This window comes from Vombatus ursinus, unplaced genomic scaffold (genome assembly GCF_900497805.2).
Source record: "Vombatus ursinus unplaced genomic scaffold, bare-nosed wombat genome assembly UNPS02014812.1, whole genome shotgun sequence".
NCBI classification, from domain to species: domain Eukaryota; kingdom Metazoa; phylum Chordata; class Mammalia; order Diprotodontia; family Vombatidae; genus Vombatus; species Vombatus ursinus.
In genome coordinates this window covers 82,133,649-82,157,919 of record NW_020954590.1, presented here as the reverse complement: position 1 = coordinate 82,157,919, position 24,271 = coordinate 82,133,649, and the positions used below count along the sequence as shown (strand labels likewise).

The following is a 24,271-nucleotide window of genomic DNA, read 5'->3' as shown; positions in this document are numbered from 1 at the left end:
TACTTTTAAATAGTGCTTCCCGATAAAATACTGCACAATGAACTGTTTTACGTTAAATACTAATAAGGCACCATTGATATTGGTGAGCATTTGCTTATGGAGTTATCACATTTTGCACAAATTTCAATGACCTATATTTTTAGAATTTTGCATTTATTAAATTTCAATTTGTAAAATGTGGCTCATCTTTAGAAATACCTGACTGTAACATCTATAATGACTGAACTAACTAATTAGGAGGTCCTTATTTGCATTACTCTAAGGGTTCATCACTGTGTGTGTATATATAATACACAGTGTACATATATACACACATACACATAATAACATTTTAGGAACATAGCAATTTAAAAAGGGTTGTCCTTTTTAAATTGATTGTTGTTTTCTGAATGGATCTAGTGGTATGGTGATTTCATTGGTGCTAGGAACTCTGTGAAATAAAGTTGATCTACTGATACAGATCCAGTGATTCCTATATGTATCATAGCTTGCCTGGAGCACTGAGATTAAAGTGACTTGACTAGGGTCACAAAGCTAGTAAGTGTCAGATGTAGGACTGATTTCTTCCTGACTCCAAGGCTGGCCCTCTAATTTACAACTCATGCTGCCTCTCTTTCATTGTACTTAGGTCACGAACAACATCTACATTTATTAAAAGCACATTTCTACTGATATTAGAAACAAAATATTTCTATCCCCCTCCAAGTTCTCACCTTGTAATATCATACACTAGTAAAGCCCCTGCTGCACCTCTGTAATATGACCTTGTGATGGAACGGAAGGACTCCTGCCCTGCCTATGAGAAAAGAAAAAGGTGAAAGCTTTCCTTTCATAAAATGCCCCTATGGCTTCATAAGAAGAATCGACAAGCATATTATCACATGTGGAATTTGGGATGGGTAGGTAAGGGGTGAATGAAAGAACAGAAATGATAACTCCCCCAGTGTTTGAAAGAGAAATCACATAATACCATTATAGTATACGCCATTAAACCCCCCCCAACACACACACACCCCCCATCCCTAGGAACAAGACCTCTAACCCTTTTTTGGCAATCCCTGACAACCCAATTTACTGAATGGTTTCACAATACATGAATCATTATTAGAGCACAGAATGGACTCCTAGCAACTAAGCTCTGAAGACAAATTTGAAAGGAAGCAAATAAGCCAGAGCTTCACATTTGAATTCAATAACCTGCTCCCTGGGGCAGCTGTTGACACTAGAATAAATAAAGCCCATTGTAAATAAATGATGAATGACATCTTTACGCCCACCATCTGCTGGTGAAAAGGTTGTTGGAAGGCCAAGGATGCAGATTTTATCCATTATATCATAAACTGCAGTCAACTTTCAACAGTCCTCAGACTAAATTCTTTCAGTAATCATTTTATTATGAAAAACAGAAAATGGTTTTGAATTTAATTTTATATTATTCAGTTCTTCACTTAATCAGTTTCTTCTATATTTGATACTTGATGATTAATGGATAGGTAAAAGGATGTAAAAGCCATCTTTATATCCATCTGTGAAACAGATACCAAAGATAATGCATAATTAGCTAATTTCTCCCCTTTTGGGGGGGAAGGGAATACTAGTATTCTGTTAAAACTATGGTGATAGATTTGTCCATTGATACCAAATTTGAAGCCATAATGACATTCAAATGTGATTTTAAAAAGGAATAATAAATTAAATGAGTTTTCTTTTAATCAGAAGTCTTCTCTGTTTTATAAAATAATTAATAAGATGTTGTCTATGTAACATCTTATTTATAAATTGTTTAATTCACTTTAAATGAAGTCAATTTAATAGTTCCAGAACTAAATATGGACTAAGCTTCTGAAGAATACTCGCATACAGAGATGTTCTGAATGATAATCTTTCAACGTCTGTTACACAGGAAGCACTGAATAATTATTTGCTAAATGAATGAATACTTAGGCAACAATTTTATTAGGGGTTCTGCAACTATACCTTCAAATTTCATTTTAAGTCAACATCATTCATCTTACCAAGTGTTACAGATTAAAGACTATGATCTAAAATAGGACCACGCCCTTAGAGCTAGAAGGAATCTTAAGGAGGACACCTCATTTTTACTAATGAAGAGACTGAGGCCTGGAGGTTAAACAACTTTACCAAGATAATGTAAGTAGTGAAAGGCAGGATTTGAACTTAAGTCCTTTGACTGCAAAGCTTGTGAACATTCTTTCCACTTCAAAGACTATTCCTTGTAGAATTCTAGAATAGTTCTCAAGAGAGAAAATACTCTTCACATGTTGAATTTGACCAAACTATAGCATGGAGGCAGCATTATAACTAGGAACTCTAGTCCTCAGGCGAAAGTTGGGGGTAGGGTGTTACTGCAGAAGACAGTTTACTCTGGCTATGTGTTTGGCAGTCCATCCAAGCAATTCCTGGGAAGAAGTAAAGATTGAAAGGGGTAGGGGAGAAGAAGGAGCAGAGCAAAGTCCCCAGTCTTGCAGTCAAAATGGGGAATTCCCAGGAGGAAGCAAAGAGGTGGAGAACTGGCAGTCAGTACAAGGTGCTGGGCTGAGTATAATGAAAGACACTGAAAGATTGTATCAACAGAGAGGTAAGACCCATTTGGTGCAGCTGCACTAGAAATCCAATTCACAAGCAAGTCAAGACAGCACTCTTGTGACATCACTGGTCCTCTTTGAAGACTAAGGACAAACAACAACAACAACAGTTGCACTAGAAAACCCCTCTGGAAGAGGTAAGGAGGAGCAGAATCTTAACCCACAACCCACTGGAGGAAGTAGCAAGCAGAAAGCAACAGTCAGTTGGGACCCCAAGAGGAGAATGGAACTTCAAGGCACCAGATTACTCTGGTGAGGAATTCAAGGAGATAAAGAGAGGCCTCATCAACAGAACATCATAAGGCAGAGTTGCCCTAGGCAACTGCATGGGGTGAAGTGGAACTGGCATAACAATGGAAGAGGGGCAGGATCCTTGTGGTACAAAGTAGATTCCACTGGTGTACCCTCCTGATGCCCTGAAGCTAAGGGCTCACATCCTGGAGCAAGGAAGGGAAAATTCCTGCCCCTCTCCCCTCAAGTTAGCAACCTGGGACAAAGCTCGGATTACTTTACCCTAGTTACAGCTTTACATATAGCCTTGCTAGCAAGGCTAACTGAATGGAAAAATGTCAATTAAACAAGAGTTGTGTTTAATTAACTAGTTTCAGATAAATTCTAACACTCTGATAGTTTAGGGTTAAAAATCAATACTACAATCTGGTAATAATGTAAAGAACAAGATTATATTTTTTAAAACCTTACTATTCTAATGTGTTTATTTTAAGATGCCTCCTTCTGAAAGAATTAAAATTCTTAAAAAAAAAAAAATAGCCATGGCAGTTTGTTTTTTAATCACACATTCTGGGAAAATGAAAAAGACATTATGCAAATACTCTTCAATAAGTAACATTAAAAATAAAATTTTTGCTAATTAAAAAAAACATCAAGGGTAGATTGATAGAGAATTAATGGCTAAATAAGTCATAGTACATGAATGTAACAGAATATTACTGTGCTGTAACAATGAATATGATGAATATAGAGACGCATGAAAAGATTTACATGAATTGATAACGTTAAGTCATATACACAATGACTACAACAATATAAATGGAAAAAACCACAAAACAATCAAATGTGAATGACAAGCATCAACCGAAGAAGAGATATAAGATATCCCTACCCTCCACTCCTTTGCAAAAGTGGAGTGCTACCATTTAAGGAGAGAGCTCAGCTCAGACATCTTTTTTTGGGGGGGGGAGGGGTAGGCAATGGGTTAAGTGACTTGCCCAGGGTCACACAGCTAATAAGTGTTATGTATCTGATGCTGGATTTGAACTCAGGTCCTCCTGAATCCAGGGCCACTGCTCTATCCACTGCACCACCAAGCTGCCCCAGCTCAGACATCTTGATTTCTCATCTGGCTGCACTACCCTGGGACTTACCCACCATAACCCACAAAGCTCATTCATGATGATGAAAAACCTCATCATCCTGCAAGATCCTATCAGCCCTGGTATTCCACTTCATCAGTACTCTTTGCCCCTCTGACTGAAGGGTAGAATCATGAACTTCAAAATCACCATTTAAGGAGGGAGCTCAGCTCAGACACCTCCTCATTTCTTATCTGGATATAGTGCTCAAGCACTTCTCTGATTTCTCCTCCAAGTCCCCACATTGGGTTCTTCCCTTTCAGCTTCTTGCGTGTTGTCTTCACTCATTAAATTGCAAGTTCCTGGAGGTCAGAGTTCTTCATCACCCCTGACCCCTCAATGGTTAGCACAGCCTGGCACTTAGTGAGAACTTAATGTTTATTGAATATTGGTACCCTGCACATACCTTTTCGATGTATTATTGATCAATTTGCTGATTTCTTTTGCAAAACATCATTTGTTATATAAGATGGCTCTCTAGATAGGGTAGGGAGAAGGATACTGGAGAAAATTTTGGTGATGTAAAAACAAAAGATAACCAATAAAATTTATTTTATAAAACAATCAATGGCAGAGCATTGCCAAGATATGTTTAAAAACATAATACCAGTAAAATCACTACAGCAAACTTAATGAAATCTCCAAATTATTTTTTTGAAATGGAGTTCTGTGAAAATGACTGTCTTGCTATAAATCCCATTTAAGGTCCCAGAGACAAAAACAGCCGAAGCCCAGTCTCCATTTAGTAAAACAGCAAATGAAAAGACGTGCTTTAAACCCAAAAGACAAATGAGGAAACATATACACAGAATTTGGCCCACTCCTTCACTGCTCTTAGATGTCTGGTGATTAGCTTGGGAATTCAGGTGATTAGTGGGATGTCTGGTGTAAGGAAAGTGAGGAAGGGTGATCAGCAAGTGATAATGCAAAGACAATGTAAAGATATGTTATTATGTTCAATTCAATTCTCCCCAAACCACCTATAATGCAATCACCACACAAACTCTTCTGCAATAAATAGTGACTTCTACAGGAACTAAGAAACAGAGAAAGTACTTATATAACTTATCTCTGGTAGAAAATTTAAAAATGAGTTGGGATTCTTTGATGTCTTCTGAGTGGATGACAAGTAATATTGGTATTGTATTATATATGCTCCTGTATTTAAGACTGAAGGTAAAAATACCAATTTCATGACAGAAGGATTACAGATATTTCTGTTTATTCCACAAATTATTAATAGAATATTTTAACTAAGTAAACCAGAGTTTCTAAAGCTCAGGATATACTTATTATTTCAATAGTATTTTAAAACACATCAAAACAAGAGAGCCCAGAATTCATAGTTCAATGAAAGAGGCAAAAGGAACACAATCTCAGGAATTCTGCACCTATCCCAGTAATTAATTTCTAGGTTTGAGTTTTTTTTAAAAAGACCTTCACAAGTTAAACTTTTTATTGACTAAAATTCTAGAGGCATCTAGATGGACTTGCTGGATTTGGAATCAGGAAAACCTTAATTCAAATCCAGTCTTAGATGATACTAGTTGTATGATCCTGGGCTAGCCACAACCTCAGACTCAATTTGTTCATCTGTAAAATGGGGATAATAACAGCACTGAAGTCACAAAAGTTGTTGTGAGGATCAAATCAATGCATTAAAAGCCTTAAAGTAGTGTATACAGATAGCTATTATTGTTATTTTTTGTTATTCTGCAGTTCATCAACTTCCTCAGATACCATCATTTGGGCTTTCATTCAACATCAACCACAAAGTAGTTAGTGATGAGTTCCTCATTCAAAAGTGCTCCATCTTCTTAATCCATAACTCTGAAATCCATTTTTCTAACATATCCTTCCACGTCCTATACTTCACCACTCCTAAATCTAGTTTCTAGTTTTTTTTTTTTGTTTTTGTTTTTTGCTTAGGCAATGGGGTTAAGTGACTTGCCCAGGGTCACATGGCTAGTAAGTGTTATGTGTCTGAGGCCAGATTTGAAGTCAGGTCCTCCTGAATCCAGGGCCAGTATTCTATCCACCTAGCTGACCTCTAGCTTCTATTTTTATCAAAACCTCTAGACACTTTATTCCTCTGCTTACCCCTGCTCTGCAGCCTTACTTCCCACCTTTCTTATTTTAACCTTATCAATAGCCAGTTTCAATTTACCCATCTTCTGTCTTTTTCCCTTTTACTTCTTATTCCCTGTAGGATTATAACCCATCCCTTTTCAAAATCCAACTATGGATTATTCTCACTATCTAACATCTCCATTTCTTATCTCATTCATGCTACTTAAAGTCAGTACACAACTGTACTGACTGGGTCCACTACAAATTTATGCAGTATCAACTGATGCCTTAATACTACATAAGAAATCTTTTCTTCAATGGTTATTATACTCTGGAAGCATTTATTGTTCTTTCCTCAAGTTACCCAAATAACCCCCCGTCCCCACCCTTTTAGCAAAGCTTATTTTTATGGGAAAACTAAAGGTATTCTTTATAATTTCCCTCTTCTCCCCAATTCTAGACCTCAACATCACCTTCCACACTTTCCTCCTTTGCTCTACTCTCAGAAGAAATGGCCCTTACAAATGTACTAATGTTCTCAACATATGCCTTTTATCTTCCTTTGGTCTCCTCTAAGAACCTTCCCTTCTATTATCATCTCATCCTTCCTAAATTTTAATCTCCTCATTCACTGCTTCTTCCAACTTGCTTCTAATGTCCTATATCTCTTCTCACTTTCATAGCCAAATTCCTACTCCCTCACCCCCAACTAATTTATAATTTTTTAAGATTTGGTTTCTGACACCACAGTGCCACTGAAATTTCTTGTTCCAAGGTAACTAAAGGTCTCTTAAGTACTAATTCAATAGCCTATTCTAATCCTCACTCTCCACATCTCTGCAATAGTGAACTCTGTTGACTACCACCAACTTCTCCTGAATATTTTCTGTACACTCTCTCTAGATTCTTCTCCTATCTTTCGGAATAATCCTCAGTTTCCTCTGCAAAGTCATACTTGTGTTCCACCTATATGTGGGCTCTGCCCTGGGCCACCTTCTGTCTTGGTTACTTCAGGTCCCACCAGTTCACTGATCTTTCACTAACCTACATGATTAACCCTCAATTTTCCTTTGAGCTACAATTTACATTATCAACTGTGGCTGGACACAAAAGTTACTTAGCCTTTCTAAGACTATTTTTTCACCTCTTACAATGAGGGTCATAATAATAATCACCACTTGAATAGAGGCAATTTCAACCTCAACATGTCCAAAATAGAACTGATCTGCTTTCCTAGTAAAACTCATTTTTCTTCTTAACTGTCCTATCTATATTGAGGACAACTAGCTGTACAAGCTTGGAGTCATCTTTGCCTCTTTACTCTGTATCTCTTTCACATCTAATCATCTGCCAAAACTTGAGGATTACAACTTCAGTTTGTGCAACAGATGGCCCCTCTATTGTCCTCACTTGGAGCTGGGTCACCCACCCCTTCACAAGAGTGAAGGAGAAAATTAGCACCTTAAAGGTGTCTGAGTATAACCTGGAGAGGAAGGGGAAAGGGGGAGTTCGTGGTACAAAACATTATTTTTTTCAGTGAAGCATGAGAATAAACTATATACAGAATAAATAGGAAATAACTAAATGAGGGAAGGCACTAGAATTAAGAGGAGTTAGGAAAGACTTCCTGTAGAAGATAAGATTTTAATTGGGGCCTAAAGGGAGCCAGAGAAGCTAGCTGGTAGAGATGAGGAGGGAAAGCATTCCAGGCATGGGAGAAAGTCAGAGATGGAATGTCTTGTTTGTGTAGCAGCAAGGAAGTCAGTGTCACCAAATCGAAGAGCACATGGCAGGAAATAAGGTGTAAAAAGACTTTTCTCATTCTAGTCTACTGTCTATACAGCTGCCAAAATGATTTTCCTGAAGCACATATGTAACCAGGGCACCCACATAGGGCCTAACTATGTCACTCTCCTTTCTTAAACTCTAGTGGCTCCTTATTGTGTTTAAGACAAGATACAAACTCCTTTGTTTTGCATTTAAAATCATTAACAATCTAGGTCCAAAGGATCCTTCCAGACTGACTTCACATTATTGATTTTCACACATGCTGTGTGCAGCCAAACTGTACTATTTGCTATTCTCCATACAATGATATCCGTTTTCCCAACTTCTTGTCTTTATATAGGCTATCCCTATGCTAGGAATGCTCTCCCCTCTCAGTTCCATGAATCCTTTGTTCCTTTCTAAGTGTGATATTCTACAAAGATCTTTGTGGATCACTACAGCTGCTAGTAGAGCTTCCCACCATTTACTCTGCATATGATTTTCTATTTACTTAACTAAGAGCATCTTGTTCCCAACAACAGAATGTAAGGTCCTTGAGGGTACAGAATGTTTTGCTTCTTGCCTTTGTATCCCCAGCGTCTAATGAAGTGCTTAGCACGTAGGAAGCACTACTTGCTGAAACGAACTGAATATGAAGGAAATCAATCCAGGAGGGACAAAAAGCTCTCAAAAGTGAAATTCTGAATACATGAAGAGAAACACTTCCAAGGAAGAGGAAATGTCTACAAAGAAACCAATGTGAATACACAGGAACTCAACAACTAAATGAGATTTTTAAGACAAGTACAGAAGATTAAAGAAAGGGCAGGTAACAGAAAATTAATACAAACATGGCATGGTCCTTTAAGGCTCGTGTTAAGAAGAAATAAACACAATGAAACTTTGTTAAAAAGGTTGTGAAATAACAGGGACACTTGGATATTTTATACATCTTTACAGTTATTATGAATGGAATTTCTCTTCCTATTTCTTCTGGCAGAGATGTTGGAAACACACAGTCAGCCAACCAACAAGCATTTATTAAGCATTATAGAAAAAGTTTAAAAACACTGTTTATACCTTCAAAGACCTCTCATTTTAATAGGCAGATGTGTAAATAACTAACTATATGAAGGACACACACACACACACACACACACACACACACACTCGCGCGCGCGTGATAGTACTTAGTGGAGTATCTGGCACATGGCAGGTACTTAATAAATGCTTGTTGATTTGTTGATGGAAGATAATAAAGAATACAGAGAAGATGATGGCTGAATCTCACACCCATCTGAAAATAGAGATAATTCTACCTCTTATTTGCCGGCTATACCACTTCCCTCGCTTCTTTTTCTGTTACTATTGCTACAGTTAGTGAGAAATCCTACAGCTATATAAAATAATAAGTGATGACAACAGACATACTTACTCTACCCCTGATCTTATTGAAAAGACTTTTAGTGTTTCTCCATCACAGAATGCAATCTACTAAAGCACTACAGAGTGCTTTAGAAATATAACTACAAAAAACTCCTTAAAGAAACAAGGAAAATTTTAATAATTGGATATAGAAAATACTCATGGTCAGGGCTTACCAACATAATAAAATGATATCTTCCAAATTAATTTATAGATTAAGTGTCATACTAATTAAATTACCAATGTATTACTATGTAGAACTAGACAAAATAATAATTCATCTGGAAAAACAAAAGGTTAAAAAAAAATCAAGGAAAATAATGGAAGAAAAAAAAAAGTATTTTGGGTCCTTAACAGAGTTTCATACTATATTATAAAGCAGTAACAGTCAAAACTATTTGGTACTTGTTTAAAAAAAAAATTAAGCAAGAACTAGAAGTAATTGAACATAATTGTTTGATAAACCCAAGGATATCAACCATTGGGTTACTGACACCTTATTAGACAAAAACTTGGGAAAACTGGAAAACATTCTTGGTCCAGAGCAACATTCCACACCACATTCACAAAACAGATAGGAACAAGACAATGGAGACCACATTATAAAAAAATAAATTGAGAAGGGAAGAAGTTATTTACAACTATGGCAAGGGGGGAAAATTCTTAACTAAACAAAGGTTAGAGATGATCATAGAAAACATAATGGATAATTTTGATTACATAAAAATCTCTTATTAATCATCTCAAATAATCTTTCTCTTTTAATTCACCTTAAACTACTACCAAATTACTCTAAGTCTTTATTGAGTGTCACTTCTTTTTTTTAATAACTTTTCCCCAGCCCTGAATTTCCAGTTGAAATTCCTGACCTTGGGCTGAAATTCTCTGGTCTCGTTTTGAAGAAGAACTTTTGCTTTATAAATATTCATTTTTGGAATGAGAACTTGACACTTATGAATCTACTTTCTATAAAACTTGGGTTTAGATCCTAAAGCCAATCCGACACGCACCACAAACAACCAATATGATCTCAAATACAATAATTTTTTTAAAAGGTAAGAAAGCAACTTAGCTATAACAAACTTTTCTTTTTTTTTTCTTTTATTAATTTATTTATTTTTAGTTTTCAACATTCACTTCCATAAGATTTTGAGCTCCAAATTTTCTCTCGGTCCCTCCCCCCATCCCAAGATGGCATGCATTCAATATACCCCTTCCCCTAATCTGCCCTCCCTTCTATCTCCACTCCCCCCATCCTCTTCCCCTTCTATTTTCCTGTAGGGCAGGATAGATTTCTATACCCCACTGCCTGTATACCTTACTTCCTAGGTGCATGTGAAAACAATTTTTAACATTTGTTTTTAAAACTTTGGGTTCCAAATTTTTTCCCTTCCTCCCTCCCCACCTACCCTCATTGAGAAGGCAAGCAACTCAATACAGTTATACATGTGCAGTCGTTCAAAACACTTCCATAGTAGTCATGTTGTGAAAAACTAAGTATATTTCACTTAATCCTATCCCACCCTCCATTTATTCTATTCTCTCTTTTGACCCTGGCCCTCCTTAGAAGTGTTTGGTTTTGATTACCCCCTCCCTCAATCTGCCCTCCCCTTTATCATCCCCCTGGTCTATTGTCCCTTCCCCCTTATTTTCCTGTAGGGTAAGATAGATTTCAATACCCAATTGAGTGTGTATGTTATTCCCTCCTTAAGCCAAATCTAATGAGAATAAGATTCACTCATTTCCTCTCACCATCTCCGGTTTCCCTTCCATTGTGAAAGCCTTTTCTTGTCTATTTTATGTGAAATAATTTACCCCATTCTACCTCTCCCTTTCTCTCCCAGTACAATCCTCTCTCACTCCTTAATTTCATAAAGATGAGAAAACAGGCTAAGAGAAGAAAAATGACTTGAGCAGGAGAACACATCTAGGATATGTCTGAGGTGAGTTCCATATCCCTATCTTCCTGATTCCAAGTCCAGTACTATATCCACTAGCCCACCACTCCTACATACTTCCCCATAGTTGTGGACAGTCCTATTTCTACTTGGCCACACTCAGAACCTTGGAGTAATATGTGTCTCTTTCCTCTCTCTTATTCCCTATTAAGTTCTCAAGTGCTGTTGATTCCACCCCCACACCCTCTCCCACATCCTTTCCCTTCTTTTGATTCACACATAATCTCCACCTTATTTCAGGCCCTCATCACCTCTTAACTGGTTGGCTGCAACAACCTCCTATGTAATTGGTCTCCCTGCTTTCAATCTCTTCCTTCTTCAAGCCATCTTCCACATAGCTGACAAACTGATATTCCTAGAATAAGGATCTGACCATGCCAGAGGATCACAGGTTCATGGATAGGTGCTGGAAAGGACACTGGAGGCCATCAAATCCAAGCCCCTCATTATATAGATAGGGAAACTGAGACCCTGGGGAGTTAATCAACTTTCCCAGGGTCATGCAGCTAGCATTTTTGAAGTAAGATTCATCTACCTACTCAAAAAACTCATGGCATTTAAATCCCTCTAAAATCTGGCTCCTAGGTAGTTTTTCAGTCTTTTTATCCCCCCCTTATCACTTCCCTTTACACTATACATTTCAAACAAACAGGCCTGCCAGCTATACATCATACAAGATATGTCTTCTCCCACTTTCATGTCTTTCCACAAGTGTTCCTCCATGGCTGGAATAAACTCCTCACCTCACCTCAGAGAATGCCTGGTTCCCTTTAAAGTATAAATATACTTAGTTTTTCACAACATGACTACTATGGAAGTGTTCTGTACTACTACACATGTATAACCTGTATCGAGTTGCTTGCCTTCTCAATGAGAGTGGGTGGGGAGAGAGGAAGGGAAAAATTTTGGAACCCCAATTATCAGAACTCCCTCCCTCTTAAAATTACTTTGTATTAATTACCATATATACTTACTGATGGAGATGTTAGAGACATCTGCAGTAATATGGGAAGGGACTATTTTGTTTTTGCTTTTGTATCCCTAACATCTTATATATCATAGATGCTTAAAGCAAATGTATCACACATTTTTGAATATTGGAAAAATGAAATGTCTTAATCCAGAAAGTTCAGAGAGTAATGTGACTCTCATGCTTCCTGAACCACTAGTTCCAAGAACTAATTTTCTGAGAGCAGCAATAATATACAAAGAGCCAATAGTGTCATGTAAATATGAGAGTTCAATGTTAAGCAGGGGTGAGGCAGGATGATAAATAAACTTTTTATTTCAAATATACATTATTTTCTATTTAGTTCTATTTAAGGAATATTGTTTCATCGTATTGGACATGGGTCCTTTAAGATGCTCTATGTTTGAAACCATTATTAGTAACAAGTTATAAAAGAAATAAGTAACCTATTAGGAGAAAAAAAACCCTAACTTTAAGAAATTGATATGAGAAAACAAGCAGAAATACTTCCTTTGAGTAGCAGGTCCTGAGTTTTAGAGCTTAAGTAAATAATATTATATCTTCTTTTCTTTCTTTCTCTGATTCTTTTAATATTGTGATCTCTGACGAAAGACTGATGAGAGATCTGAGAGACAAGGGGCTAAGCAGGAAAGTCTATGGCAAATCAAGTAAGGACTATAAAAAGGCTTTTAAGGTTGAAAAAAGATAAACTTTTGTGGTCAAACTAACAGATCCTGGGAAGCCACACACAAATCTCAGGATGGTTTAGACACTAAATTAAAATTCTGAATTGTAAAAGTTACCATTCCTAATCAAGGTTTGTACAGAAGATTAGATTAGGCTACAACTGATAATACTTCAAGAGGTACCAAACTATCTTCCAATTTGATCACATTACTTCGTGATTAAATATAGCAGTCTTTCTAAATATAGTAGTCTTTTTTAACTTTTAATAAGAATTCAAAGGATAAGGATTAGAATTCTATCTGTTATATGAACTGTGAGAACACAGGCTAACCAAGAGCTCTTTGACCCTCAGTGTCCTTGTCTGTAAAATGAGGGAGTTGGAAAACCTCCAAGATTTCTGACAGTTCTTAGTCTTAATGCCTTATGATATACATTTGATTACAAGTGGGGGGGGTGGGGAAGAGGAGGAACATGCTAATCTACCTCACCTAAATATGCCTAAGGATTATTCTTTACTTCTTAAATTGTAGGGTCAATGCCTACTTCAGTCTCCTGATGGCAGCAAATCAGATCAACTTCTTGAAGTGTCTATCTGGCAAATTAAAATGACAGCAAATGTCACAGCATATGTGACAAGGTGTTCAATTACCGGAAGGTTTTACATAGAATGCAAGTTAATTCTGCACAGGAAAACATGAGCAATTCAAGGGTGATTGACCTAATTCTTTGAATTTAATACGACCAATATAATGTTTCAGACACTTGTAAAGGAAAAGTCAAAACAGGGGCTTGCACACTGGTATCTAAAATTAAAAGTATGATAAGTACAGACTAAACTACTTGAACTTCATTCATGTGCACCCATTTTGTTCAGTATGTATCTACTCTCATATGTTGTCTTTCTTAAAAATTAAGCTTCATATATTATAAATTATATATTATAGTTTTATATATTAATGTACACATAAATATACAGAATTCCAGATTCTTCTGATATAATATTTTATAATTCACAGACAGGACAACATGGGATGTAAACTGTTGTTAAAAGACAGGCTATGTGTCAGAGCTACTTGGGATCACTGGGGTTATTGCGTGGCTATTTCACAAATCCACATCGACAAGCATTTATTAAATACCTACTATGTGCAAGGTACTCTGCTAAGCACTGAAATACAAAGACAAAAATGAAATGTCCTCTGACCTTGAGGAGTGAGCAGCCAGCATACTGACAGGAAACACGGATAAATATGAGTAAATACAAAACAAACACAAGGTAACTGGGGGGAGGGGATACTCATGTAAGAGGTGGCATTTGAGATGAGTTTGAAAGGAGGCTAGGGATTCTATCTAATATGTGAAGGTAAGAAATCGAAGCATTCCAGGAATGGAGAACAATCAGCACTGACACACTGAGATAGGAGATAGAATGTCCTATTTAAGGTGCTGAAAATAGGTCACTGGACTGAAGAGCACACAAAGGTGACTAATATGTAATAGGCCTAGAAAGGCAAACTGAAGCCAGATTGTAAAAGGTTTTAAATGCCAAAGAAGTTTGTGTTTGATCCTGGAAGTAACCACTTCAGTCTTCTGAGGGGGAAGTGATGTGATCAGACTTGCACTTTAGGAACATGGAGGACAGACTGAAGAAGAGACTTAAAACAGTAAGTCAATGCAATAGTCCATGCAAGAGGTTGTGAGGGCCTGGACTAGGGTGCTAGGGAAATGGAAAAAAAGGGACAGATGTGAGAAGTGGAGGTGGAATCTACAAGATCTGACAATTAATTACAGAGGATGGAGAGGTGAGGGAGAGAGAGGAATCGAGGGTAACTTGAAAGCTGTAAATCTGCATGTCTATAATGATGGTGTGTACCTTGGAAAGAAATAGGAAAGCAAAGAAGAGGAGTGGGTTTTGGGGAAAAGATACCGAGGTCTGTTTTGAACATTTTGAGTTGGAGATGTAGATGACTGTTTTGTTGGAAATGTTCAAACGGCAGGTAGTAACATGCTCATCATCAGAAGACTGGCTGTGGCACAATCAAAAAGACCTTTTTCTATGGCACAGGGAGGCTTTTGGATTTACATTAATAGAGGGTGTACCCACACAAAAGAAATCACAGATCTTTTGAAGCACCTAAATATACACACAAAACTACATAGACTGAGAGCCCTGCTACTTGAAAATTCCCAGGATCCATGATTACATTACCATGAGACACTTTCTACAAGTGTAAATAACAACTACTGAGCTAACACTCAATACTATAGATAGTAGCTTTTAAAAAACACAGGGTCCCTTCTATACATCTACAGTACAGATAACCATAAAAGTTCCTCATAATTCAATGTGCTCACTGACTGATGGCAGCTCAAAATATTTCAAGAGGAGAACAAAGGAAAACAAAGCCTTCTCTGGTACCACTTCTAATGCTAGGTCACAGGTGGAGGGCAATCAGGTGACAAACTGTGACAAAAAGCAGAATCAATGAATATTCTTTAAACATGAGGTAGATGCAATGTACTTTTACTATACTTACTGTATCCCATATCTGAAGCTTTATCTGTTTTCCATCAATAGTTATCATTCGAGCACCAAATTCTACACCTGAATAGAATTAAAAAAAAAAAAAAAGATTTTCATTCACAAACTGGTAGGAAAGTATGTGTTTGACATTACAAAAGTTTTTTTTAATGTAAATTTATATAGTCAAGCAGTGTTATGCTATGTGCTACATAGATCATGTAGTCAAAAAAATACATATCATAAGGTAGAAGTGCTGACAAATATAAAGTCAGACAGTCAATAAACATTTATTAATCACTTACTATGATTCAGGCACCATGCTAAAAGCTGGGTATATAAAGAATGGTAAAAGACAGTCCTTCCTCTCAAGGGCTTCACAGTCTAATGGGGGAGAAAATATGCAAATAACTCTATACCAGCTACATACAGGATAAACGGAAAATTATCAACAAAATGAAGGAACTAGAATTAAAGGGGATCAGGAAAGGCTTCTTGTAAAGGGTGGGATTTTATTTGGGACTTGAGGAAACCAGGTGGTGGAGATAACGAAGAGTATTCCAGGTATGAGGGACAACCAGTGAAAATGCCCAGATTCTAGAGGTGGAGTTTCTTGGTGAGGAATAGTAAGGAGGCTGAAGAGTACTTGATGCATTTGGGAGCAATAGGGGTTGGGGTGATAGTGGTATAAGAAGATTGTAAGACAAGTAAGGTGTAAGAAGACTGGAAAGGAAGGGGGTGAGGGACGGATTACAAAGGATTCTCAACACCAAACACAGTACTTTATATTTGATCCTAAAGGTGACAGGGAGCCCCTGGAGTTGAATGAGTACAAGGGTGACATGTTTGGACCTATACTTTAGGAAGATCACGTTGACAGCTGAATGGAAGATGGTCTGGAGGAGGAGAAAAACTTGTGGTAGGTAAACAAATCGGAAGACTACTGCAATAGTTTAGGCATGAAGAGACGAAGGCCTGCACCAGGGTGGTGGTAGTGTCAAGTAGAGTGCATATTTAGAGAGATGATATGAACAGTGAAATGACAGGACTTTGCAAATGATTGTATATATGGAGTAGAAGGAAGTGCAGAGTCTAGGATGATTCAGGTTTTGAGATTGGGTGATTAAGAGAATGAGCAGCCAGGTGGCACAGTGGATGGAGCACCAGCTCTGGAGTCAAAAGGACCTGAGTTCAAATCCAGCCTCAGAAACAGACTAGCTGTGAGACCCTGGACAAGTCACTTAACCCTATTTGCCTCAGTTCCTCATCTGTAAAATGACCTGGAGAAGGAAATGACAAATCATTCCAGTATCTTTCTCAAGAAAACCTCAAAGAGGATCATGAGGAATTGGACACAACTGAAACATCTGAACAACAACTGGGGGGGGGGGGGGTCGCTAGATGGCAAAGTGGATGGAGCTCTGGCCTTGGAGTCAGGAGGACCTGAGTTCAAATCCGGCCTCAGACACTTAACAATGATTGCCTCAAAAAAAATTTTTTTTTGGTTTACTGAACAACAACGATTGAGAGAATGGTGGTACCCCTCAGAGTAATAAAAATGTTTGGAAGAGGGGAAGGTTGGGCAAGGGAAATGCTAAATGCTAGATGGAGATGGGACTTCAGGGAAGCCAGGAGGTAGAGATGAGGAGAGAGAGCATTCCAGGCAAGGGAGGCAGCCAGTGGCAATGCATCCAGAAATGAAGTATCTTGGGCAAGGAGTCAGTGCTACTGAACTGAAAAGTATAGCACGGGTGGTATATAAGGTCTCACAAGACTGGGGAGGGGTGGGAGAGGAGAGAAAGGCTAGGTTATAAAGAGCTATTTTATATCTGATCCTGAAAGTGATAGGGAATCAGTGAAGAGCTTTACATGACACTCATGGTTAGCGGATATAACCTGGATGAAGATTCAGCAATGGAGACTGAGGAGTGATTAGATAAGTAGGAAACTCAGAAGAGTGTAGTGTCATGAAAACCTATAGAGAAGCAAGTATCAAGAATAGGGTGATCAACAGTTTTAAAGGCTGCAGAAAAGTCAAGAAGGATGAGGTTCGGGAAAAAGTCATTAAGTTTGGCAATCAAATACTGGTACCCTGGGAGAGAGTAATTTCAACTGAACGATAAGATCAGACATTGGAATTGTAGCACTAAAAGGAGTCAAAAGTGGACGCATCTTCTGTGAAAGGTCTTAAAAGTTTAGCCAAAAAAAGCAAAGAGAGACAGGGGATGATAGTGATAGGGGATGACAGATGGATCAAATGAGGGTTTTTTTGAGGATGGATATTTCTAGGCTATAGCAGCCAGTAGACAGGGAAAAAATGAAAATAAGTGATCAAGTGGGAATGAGAGAGAGAGAGCAATCTGCTGAAGAAGATGGGACAGAATGGGATCACTTGTTCATGTAGAAGGGTTTGCCTTGGTAAGGAGAAGGGCCCCCTCATGATGTGAGGCAGGGATGAAAGAAGAGACAGTGGGAGAAGGAATGTGACTGACGTGGAAGAGGAGGGAAGAGGGAGTTCTTAGGGAGTGGCCTCATTTTTTCAGTGAGATGAGGTAATGCTCTTAGTTGAAAGGGTAGAGGGAGGGAGAGAAATGGAAAATTTGAGGGACAGAAAGGTTTAGAAAAGCAGCTGTGGTGAATGGGATAGTGAATTAATTAATAAGCTGCAAAAGAATTGCTTTGCAACAGTGAGGGCTCAGCTGATTTCATATTAAATAAATTTGTAGTGTCAACAAGGTTTCATAACTTTATATAGCTCTCCCCCTCCCCTTTTTTTATTTTTTTAAAGCAGCATGTGTGTAAGAGGTGAAGGCAGAGAATGCTGGTCATAAACTTGCATGGCAAGTTCAGCAATATGATAAGGGAAGAAGGGAGTCAAGAGACAAGGACAGTGTAGAGTTGAAATAGTTCACCAAGGGGTCAAATAAAGAAGGGAAAGGAGTATATCTAGTGTAGGGGTTATGGTCTTAGAAAAGGTTGAAAGATTGAAAATTACAGTGTGGACTAAGAACTGTGTTTGGGGTTGCAAGGCAGAGGAGGAGGTGAAATGATGATAGACTCTGATCAGATGAGAGAAATTCACAGTTCAAAACACGGAAATGGTGCATTTGTGTGTGGCTGAGGTGAAACAGTCAAAAAGACCTATTGGTCATGTGAAATTATTAAATTGAGGAACTGTGAGGTTAGGGTGTTTCAGGATCTATATGTATGCTGAATTCCTCTGATATGAGGGCAGGCACTGAGGAGAAAGACTGTTAGGCACTGAATTCACTGAGCAAAGAATGGGAATATACTGGAGGAAAGTAGACAACAGCTACCAGAATTTTAACTGGGTGATATATACATAGAGTGAGTGAACCTCAAAAGAGAAGAGATTATTGAGTGATAGTGGTAGGGGGAGAACTTGGAAGTAGCAATGAGGAGCAAGGACTAGGCCAACTCCCTCACCTTGATCAGCGAGTCAAGGTGAATGAAAGTGAAGCTAGGAAGCCAGAGAAACCATGTCATCAAGACGGAGTCAGGACTCTGTGGGAGCTTGAAGATGAAACTTAAGTTTGTTGCTTATGTAGTACTCTAGAAAGTACAGTGGAAGCAGTGTGAAGCTTTATAGTGGGAGTCTGTGAGGATTGGGTTAAAGGGAATAGGAATAAGGGATTGGGCACTGATGGGGTCTGAATGATGACCACCAGGAGTTCAGAATCATTATGATGGGTAGGGTCTGACTGGGGGAGTTTGTTAATCACTGAAGAAGACAAGGTAAGAAACAGAGAAATTAGGAAAGAATTTAAAAGGCATATTAGCTAAACCCAATACATTCTATGTATAACTGAAGTAGTAGTAGTAGTAGTAGTGGTGTTGGTAATAGTAATTCTAGTAACAATAATAGCTAGTATTTACATAGTGATTTTAAGGTTTACAAAATGCTTTCATAAAGAAGCTTTCTTTGTAAAATATCTTATTTTATCCTCATGACAACCCTGGGAGATAAATGATCCCCATTTTACAGATGAGGAAACTGAGGCACCCACAAGTTGCCTATATAGCAACAAACATTCACAACACATTAGAGTTTTTAAAAATTATTCAAATACAGATTATTTCTTTGAAAGTATACATAAAGGGGCAGCTAGGTGGCTCAATGGATACAGCACTGGGCCTGGAGTCAGGAGGACCTGAGTTCAAAACCGGTCTCAGACCAGACACTTGACACTTACTAGCTATGTGACCCTGGGCAGGTCACTTAACCCCAACTGCCTCACTCCCCCCCCCCCAAAAAATTTTATAAAACACAACACTTTTTTTTTTTCTAAATCACTATTGATTAGCGAAATGCAAATTACAATAACTCTGATGTACCACCTCACATCTATCAGTATTGGCTAATGTGACAAAAAAGAAAAATGATAAATGTTAGAGGGGATGTGGGAAAACCGGGATACTAATGCACTGCTGGTAGAGTTGTAAACTGATCCAATCATTCTGGAGAGCAATTTGGAACTATGATCCCAAAGGGCAATAAAACTGCATGCCCTTTGACCCAGTAATATCACTACTAGGTCTGTATCCCAAAATGATTTTTAAAAGGAGGGGGTTGGGGGGGAGAAGAACCTATATGTACAAAAATATTTATAGTAGCTCTTTTTGTGATGGCAAGGAATTGGAAATTGAGGAAATGCCCATCAATTGGGGAATGACTGAACAAGTTGTGGTTAATGATTGCAATGGAATACTACTGTGCTCTAAGAAATGACATGCAGGAAGATTTCAGAAAATCGTAGAAAGACTTAACGCGAACTGATGCAAAATGAAGTGAGCAGAACCGGGAGAACACAGTTAACAGCAATACTGTACAATGATTAACTGTGAATGACTTAGATATTCTCAGCAATACAATGATCTAAGACAAAGGACTTGTGATAAAAAATGCCACCCACATTCAGAGAAAGATTTGATGGAGTCTGAATGCAGATTGAAGCATATCTTTTTTCACTTTATTTTCTTTGTGGGTTTTTTTTTAATCTGTGTTTTCTTCAACAACATGACTAATATGGAAATATTATTTCGGTGACTGCACATGCATAATCTATATCAAATTACTTACCGTCTCTGGGAGGGAGGAATTTGGAACTCTGAATTTAAAACTACTTAAGTTTTAAAAAACAAATGTTAAAATTGTTTTTCCATGCGATTGGGGAAAACAGTATAAAAAAGAAAGCATATAAGAAAATATATAAATTACGAGATACTGAATTCTTAATTCTCAGGGAAAAGTATCAATTTCAGCAGAACATTAATAAACAGAAATTACAATAATCTGTCAGGGTGAAAATTCTTTCTTCTGAAAAACGAAAATGTCAGTGGTCCCTGGGCTGAATACTGGGTACTGCGGACATAAAGACAAAAATGAGTTGGCTTTGTCCTCAAGGAGTTTCCATTCTAATAGGAGGATACAGCACATATCTGGGAATTGCAGTCAGGAAAGGGAGTTTTGGTTGGGAAAATCACAGGGATGGTAAGGTCATAGTAGGATGTTAGTAAAATCAAGGTGAACAAACAATATTCAATTCAATAGGTGACAATGACAATGAAAATTTAAAAAAAAATCATGAGGCAACAGAGAAGATGACAAAGCTTTATATAAAATGATATTTGGGCTGTTTTGGGGACAACCATTACCTTCCTCTAACTTTTAAAAGCTTCTAATGTGAAGAGTGTAAAGATGTTATCAATCCAGGCAGCTGGCAAGCAAACTGTTACTTAATCACCTGTGATCTTCTTGGGATAAGGACAAACTACTGTAGTTTAGTTAACACCCTGGAGAAGTGCTGAGAAACATGCAAAAATTATTTTGCAGAATAAGATATTCTGTGGACTGATACAACTAGTCTAAACAATTTCCTTATTACAGTGATCTAAATTACAGTTCTTCATTATTATCAGCCAACATTCAGACATTTTTCTCCATTCTGGATAAAAAAAATAATGCTATAGCTTTAAGTATTTGCTCTTTACATGTGATAACAGTTAACAAAGACAGTATTTGCTGTCACAGTGAAGAATAGTACCACCTGGTATGCTGGGAAACAATTATTTTTTGACTTTATTCATCAAAGATCTAATTCAGTCTCCAAAAGTGGGGAAACTAGCAGATGGTAACTTCAAAGAAATGATTATTTATTAAGGTGACTCCCCACAAAGGGAATATCACATATTATCAAGTCCTTAGTATATACAGAATTTAGATAAGAGGAAGAGTAAGAAGAGGACACACGAGGCCGTAGGGAGCCAGATGTCACTCATGCAGAAGACTGCTTATAGTTGCTTAGAGAAGGGCAAGCTGCCCAGTGTCAGAATTCCATTTCTCCATTGCTCGCACCGGGAAATGGCTCCCACCACAAATCTCCACTGTGATTTTTGGTGGAAGAAAATAAAGGTCACTTTTTTCCAGGCTATATAACCTGTTTCTGGTTTACACCTATATTTAACTAATCCTTTATTGGGGCTTGTTCAATACCAAGATGCTCATAATGCTACTGTCTATCTGAATGAGTGACATAAAGAGAAAGCTACAAGAGAAAAGAGAAGATTCAAAATAAATATGCCACATGGAAAACAATTAAAATGTTTACATAACTATTCTATTTCACGCTAGATTGCAAGACAAAAATGAAACTACCATTAATAACATGAAAACCAAATTAAAAAGGAGACTTAGTGACTAAGTGCAATTTTTCTCCAAAACGCTTAATATTTGAAAAAATGAAATATTGTATAGCCTAACAAATGTCTGGATTTGCTAAAAATTCATTCATACTTAGAACCCTAATCTTTGATTCTCTCTTCATATATCCAATCAGTTGCCAAATCATGTTTGTACAAAATCACTCTCATATCCATGCTCTCTTTTCCAATTCAGCGGATGTCTGGACTACTGTAATAATGTAACAACTTACTAATGGGTCCTTTTCTATCTATTGCAGGCCTGCACACATGCAGCCTGCCAAAGGATTTTGGGCAGCCTAAGAAAAACGTTGTAAAAGAAAATAAAGATGTAATGAGTGCTTTGTTCGTGCTCCACTTAACCCACCTTCCATTAGGCACTATTGTGCCTTTGTATGTAGCTTGGTGGATGGGTTGACACTTGCACTCTCGCGTTTGTCACATGATCCGTGGCAACCAACCATTGTCAGTCTGTCTCTAAAAACGTATCTGTGGCCCAAAGATGTTTAGCCTATTTTAATTTTGGCCCCTACCTACTGCCAAGTTGTGCAGGTCTGATCTACTGTCTTCCTATACTAAAGTACTGGTTTGTAGTTGTTGTCCTTCATGCTCAAAGAGGACCAAAATGACATCACTATGTTGGAGTCAAGGAATAGTTTGTCCCACTATAGCTGATCAGATCAACATGAGTTCAGAAGGTTGTACCACAGGTCAGGGAGATAGTCCATATGAACATTTGGAGTGGAGATGTCTCTAAATGTGTGCATCCCATGTTTCTTTTGAGCTAGTGCAATTCTGTGCAAAAGTTTTTTTGTGTTTTGACTGCACGGTAGGACCCTTGCCTGCTGCAGTAAGAAGGCCAGGGTTAAGTTAGGTGAAGCAGACAATCTTTAGTGTACCTTTTATAGTCCCTTCTCATGCTAGGAGGCAAGCAGTGCAGTCCTTAAAAAAGACTTATCAGAGGCAGATTTCAAAAAAATCTGGACTTACATGAACTGATGCTAAGTGAAGTAAGCAGAACCAGGATATCACTGTACACAGTAAGAGTAACACCGTCTTAGCTCTTTTCAGCAATACAACGATCAAAGACAATTCCAAAAAAATGCTATCCATATCCAGAGAAAGAACTGATGGAGTCTGAATGCAGATTGAAGCATACTATTATCAATTTTTTTTCATGGCTTTTTTCCTTTTGTTCTGTTTCTTCTTTCACAACATGACTAATGTGAACATATATTTTACATTTTGCATGTGTATAACCTATATCAGATTGCTTGCTGTCTTGGGGAGGGAAAGGAGAAAAATTTGGAACTCAAAATCTTTCAAAAGAAAAAAAAAAGGAATGCTGAAAATTGTCTTTACTTGTAATTGAAAAAAATAAAATACTTTAAAGAAAAAAAAAAGACTGCCCAGACACCCCTGGGGCTGCTGAATTCCACTGCTACTTCAGTCCAGGGGGAAGACAATCCTATGCCTTGGACCACCTGTGTGCAAGATTGTGACTAGAGCTCCCAGTGTACCCACAACTGCTGCTTCCTGACTTGCCTGTCACCACAGAACTTTGAGGCAGGTAAAAATGATTAAACGGTGATGTCTTTTGACTCACACATAAATTGGATTTAAGTGAGGCAGAGTTGTGCAAAGTCATTAGCTTCACTCTCTCTTCCAGAGTCCTTATTCATGCCTTTCTTCATTGTTTGTTCTTAGTTCTCAAAGAGGACCATGACATCAGGAAGGGCAGTTCTAGTCCAGGGCCATCTGGGTCCAGTGGCAAGATATAGATCAGGAATAGTGGAGATGCCCCATCCAGAATCATTGAAGTCCAGTGGCAAGACAAAAGTCAAGATAGCTGACAATGGCCCAGGATTCAGTGATGACGTTGGCATCTTAAATGTCTAACCAAGCTCTAAATTCTCCACAGTACCTGCTTCCATCACCTTCATGGTCGTTGGAACACATTCATATCTGCCTTTTCCACTGGAGAAGTCTTCACACGCTCTCTGAACCATATTGGTTATCCTCAACCTGGTTTAGCCCACCTGCTGAAATGGTTTTCTAGGGTGTGGCCACTGTACATACTACAGTTTCTTGGAGCCACAGGTGAAAATTTGGTGAAATCAGGTGGACTCCAATGGTGTAAAATAGCCCTGAAAAGGGCTCAGCAGCCCTCACAC

The 24,271-nt window shown here is 38.0% G+C and overlaps 1 protein-coding gene across 1 annotated transcript in view; it reads right to left on the bottom strand.

The window, feature by feature from the left end:
• The window catches only part of LOC114054147 (ras-related protein Rab-2A), a 108,602-nt gene that overhangs the window by 46,503 nt on the left and 37,828 nt on the right, over window positions 1-24,271 (bottom strand). Inside the window, exons 3-4 of the mRNA XM_027877290.1 lie at window positions 15,394-15,461; window positions 714-796 (exon numbers count right to left, since the gene is read on the bottom strand). Of these exons, the coding sequence (XP_027733091.1) occupies window positions 714-796; window positions 15,394-15,461 (151 nt within the window). The remainder of the gene's footprint in view (window positions 1-713; window positions 797-15,393; window positions 15,462-24,271) is intronic.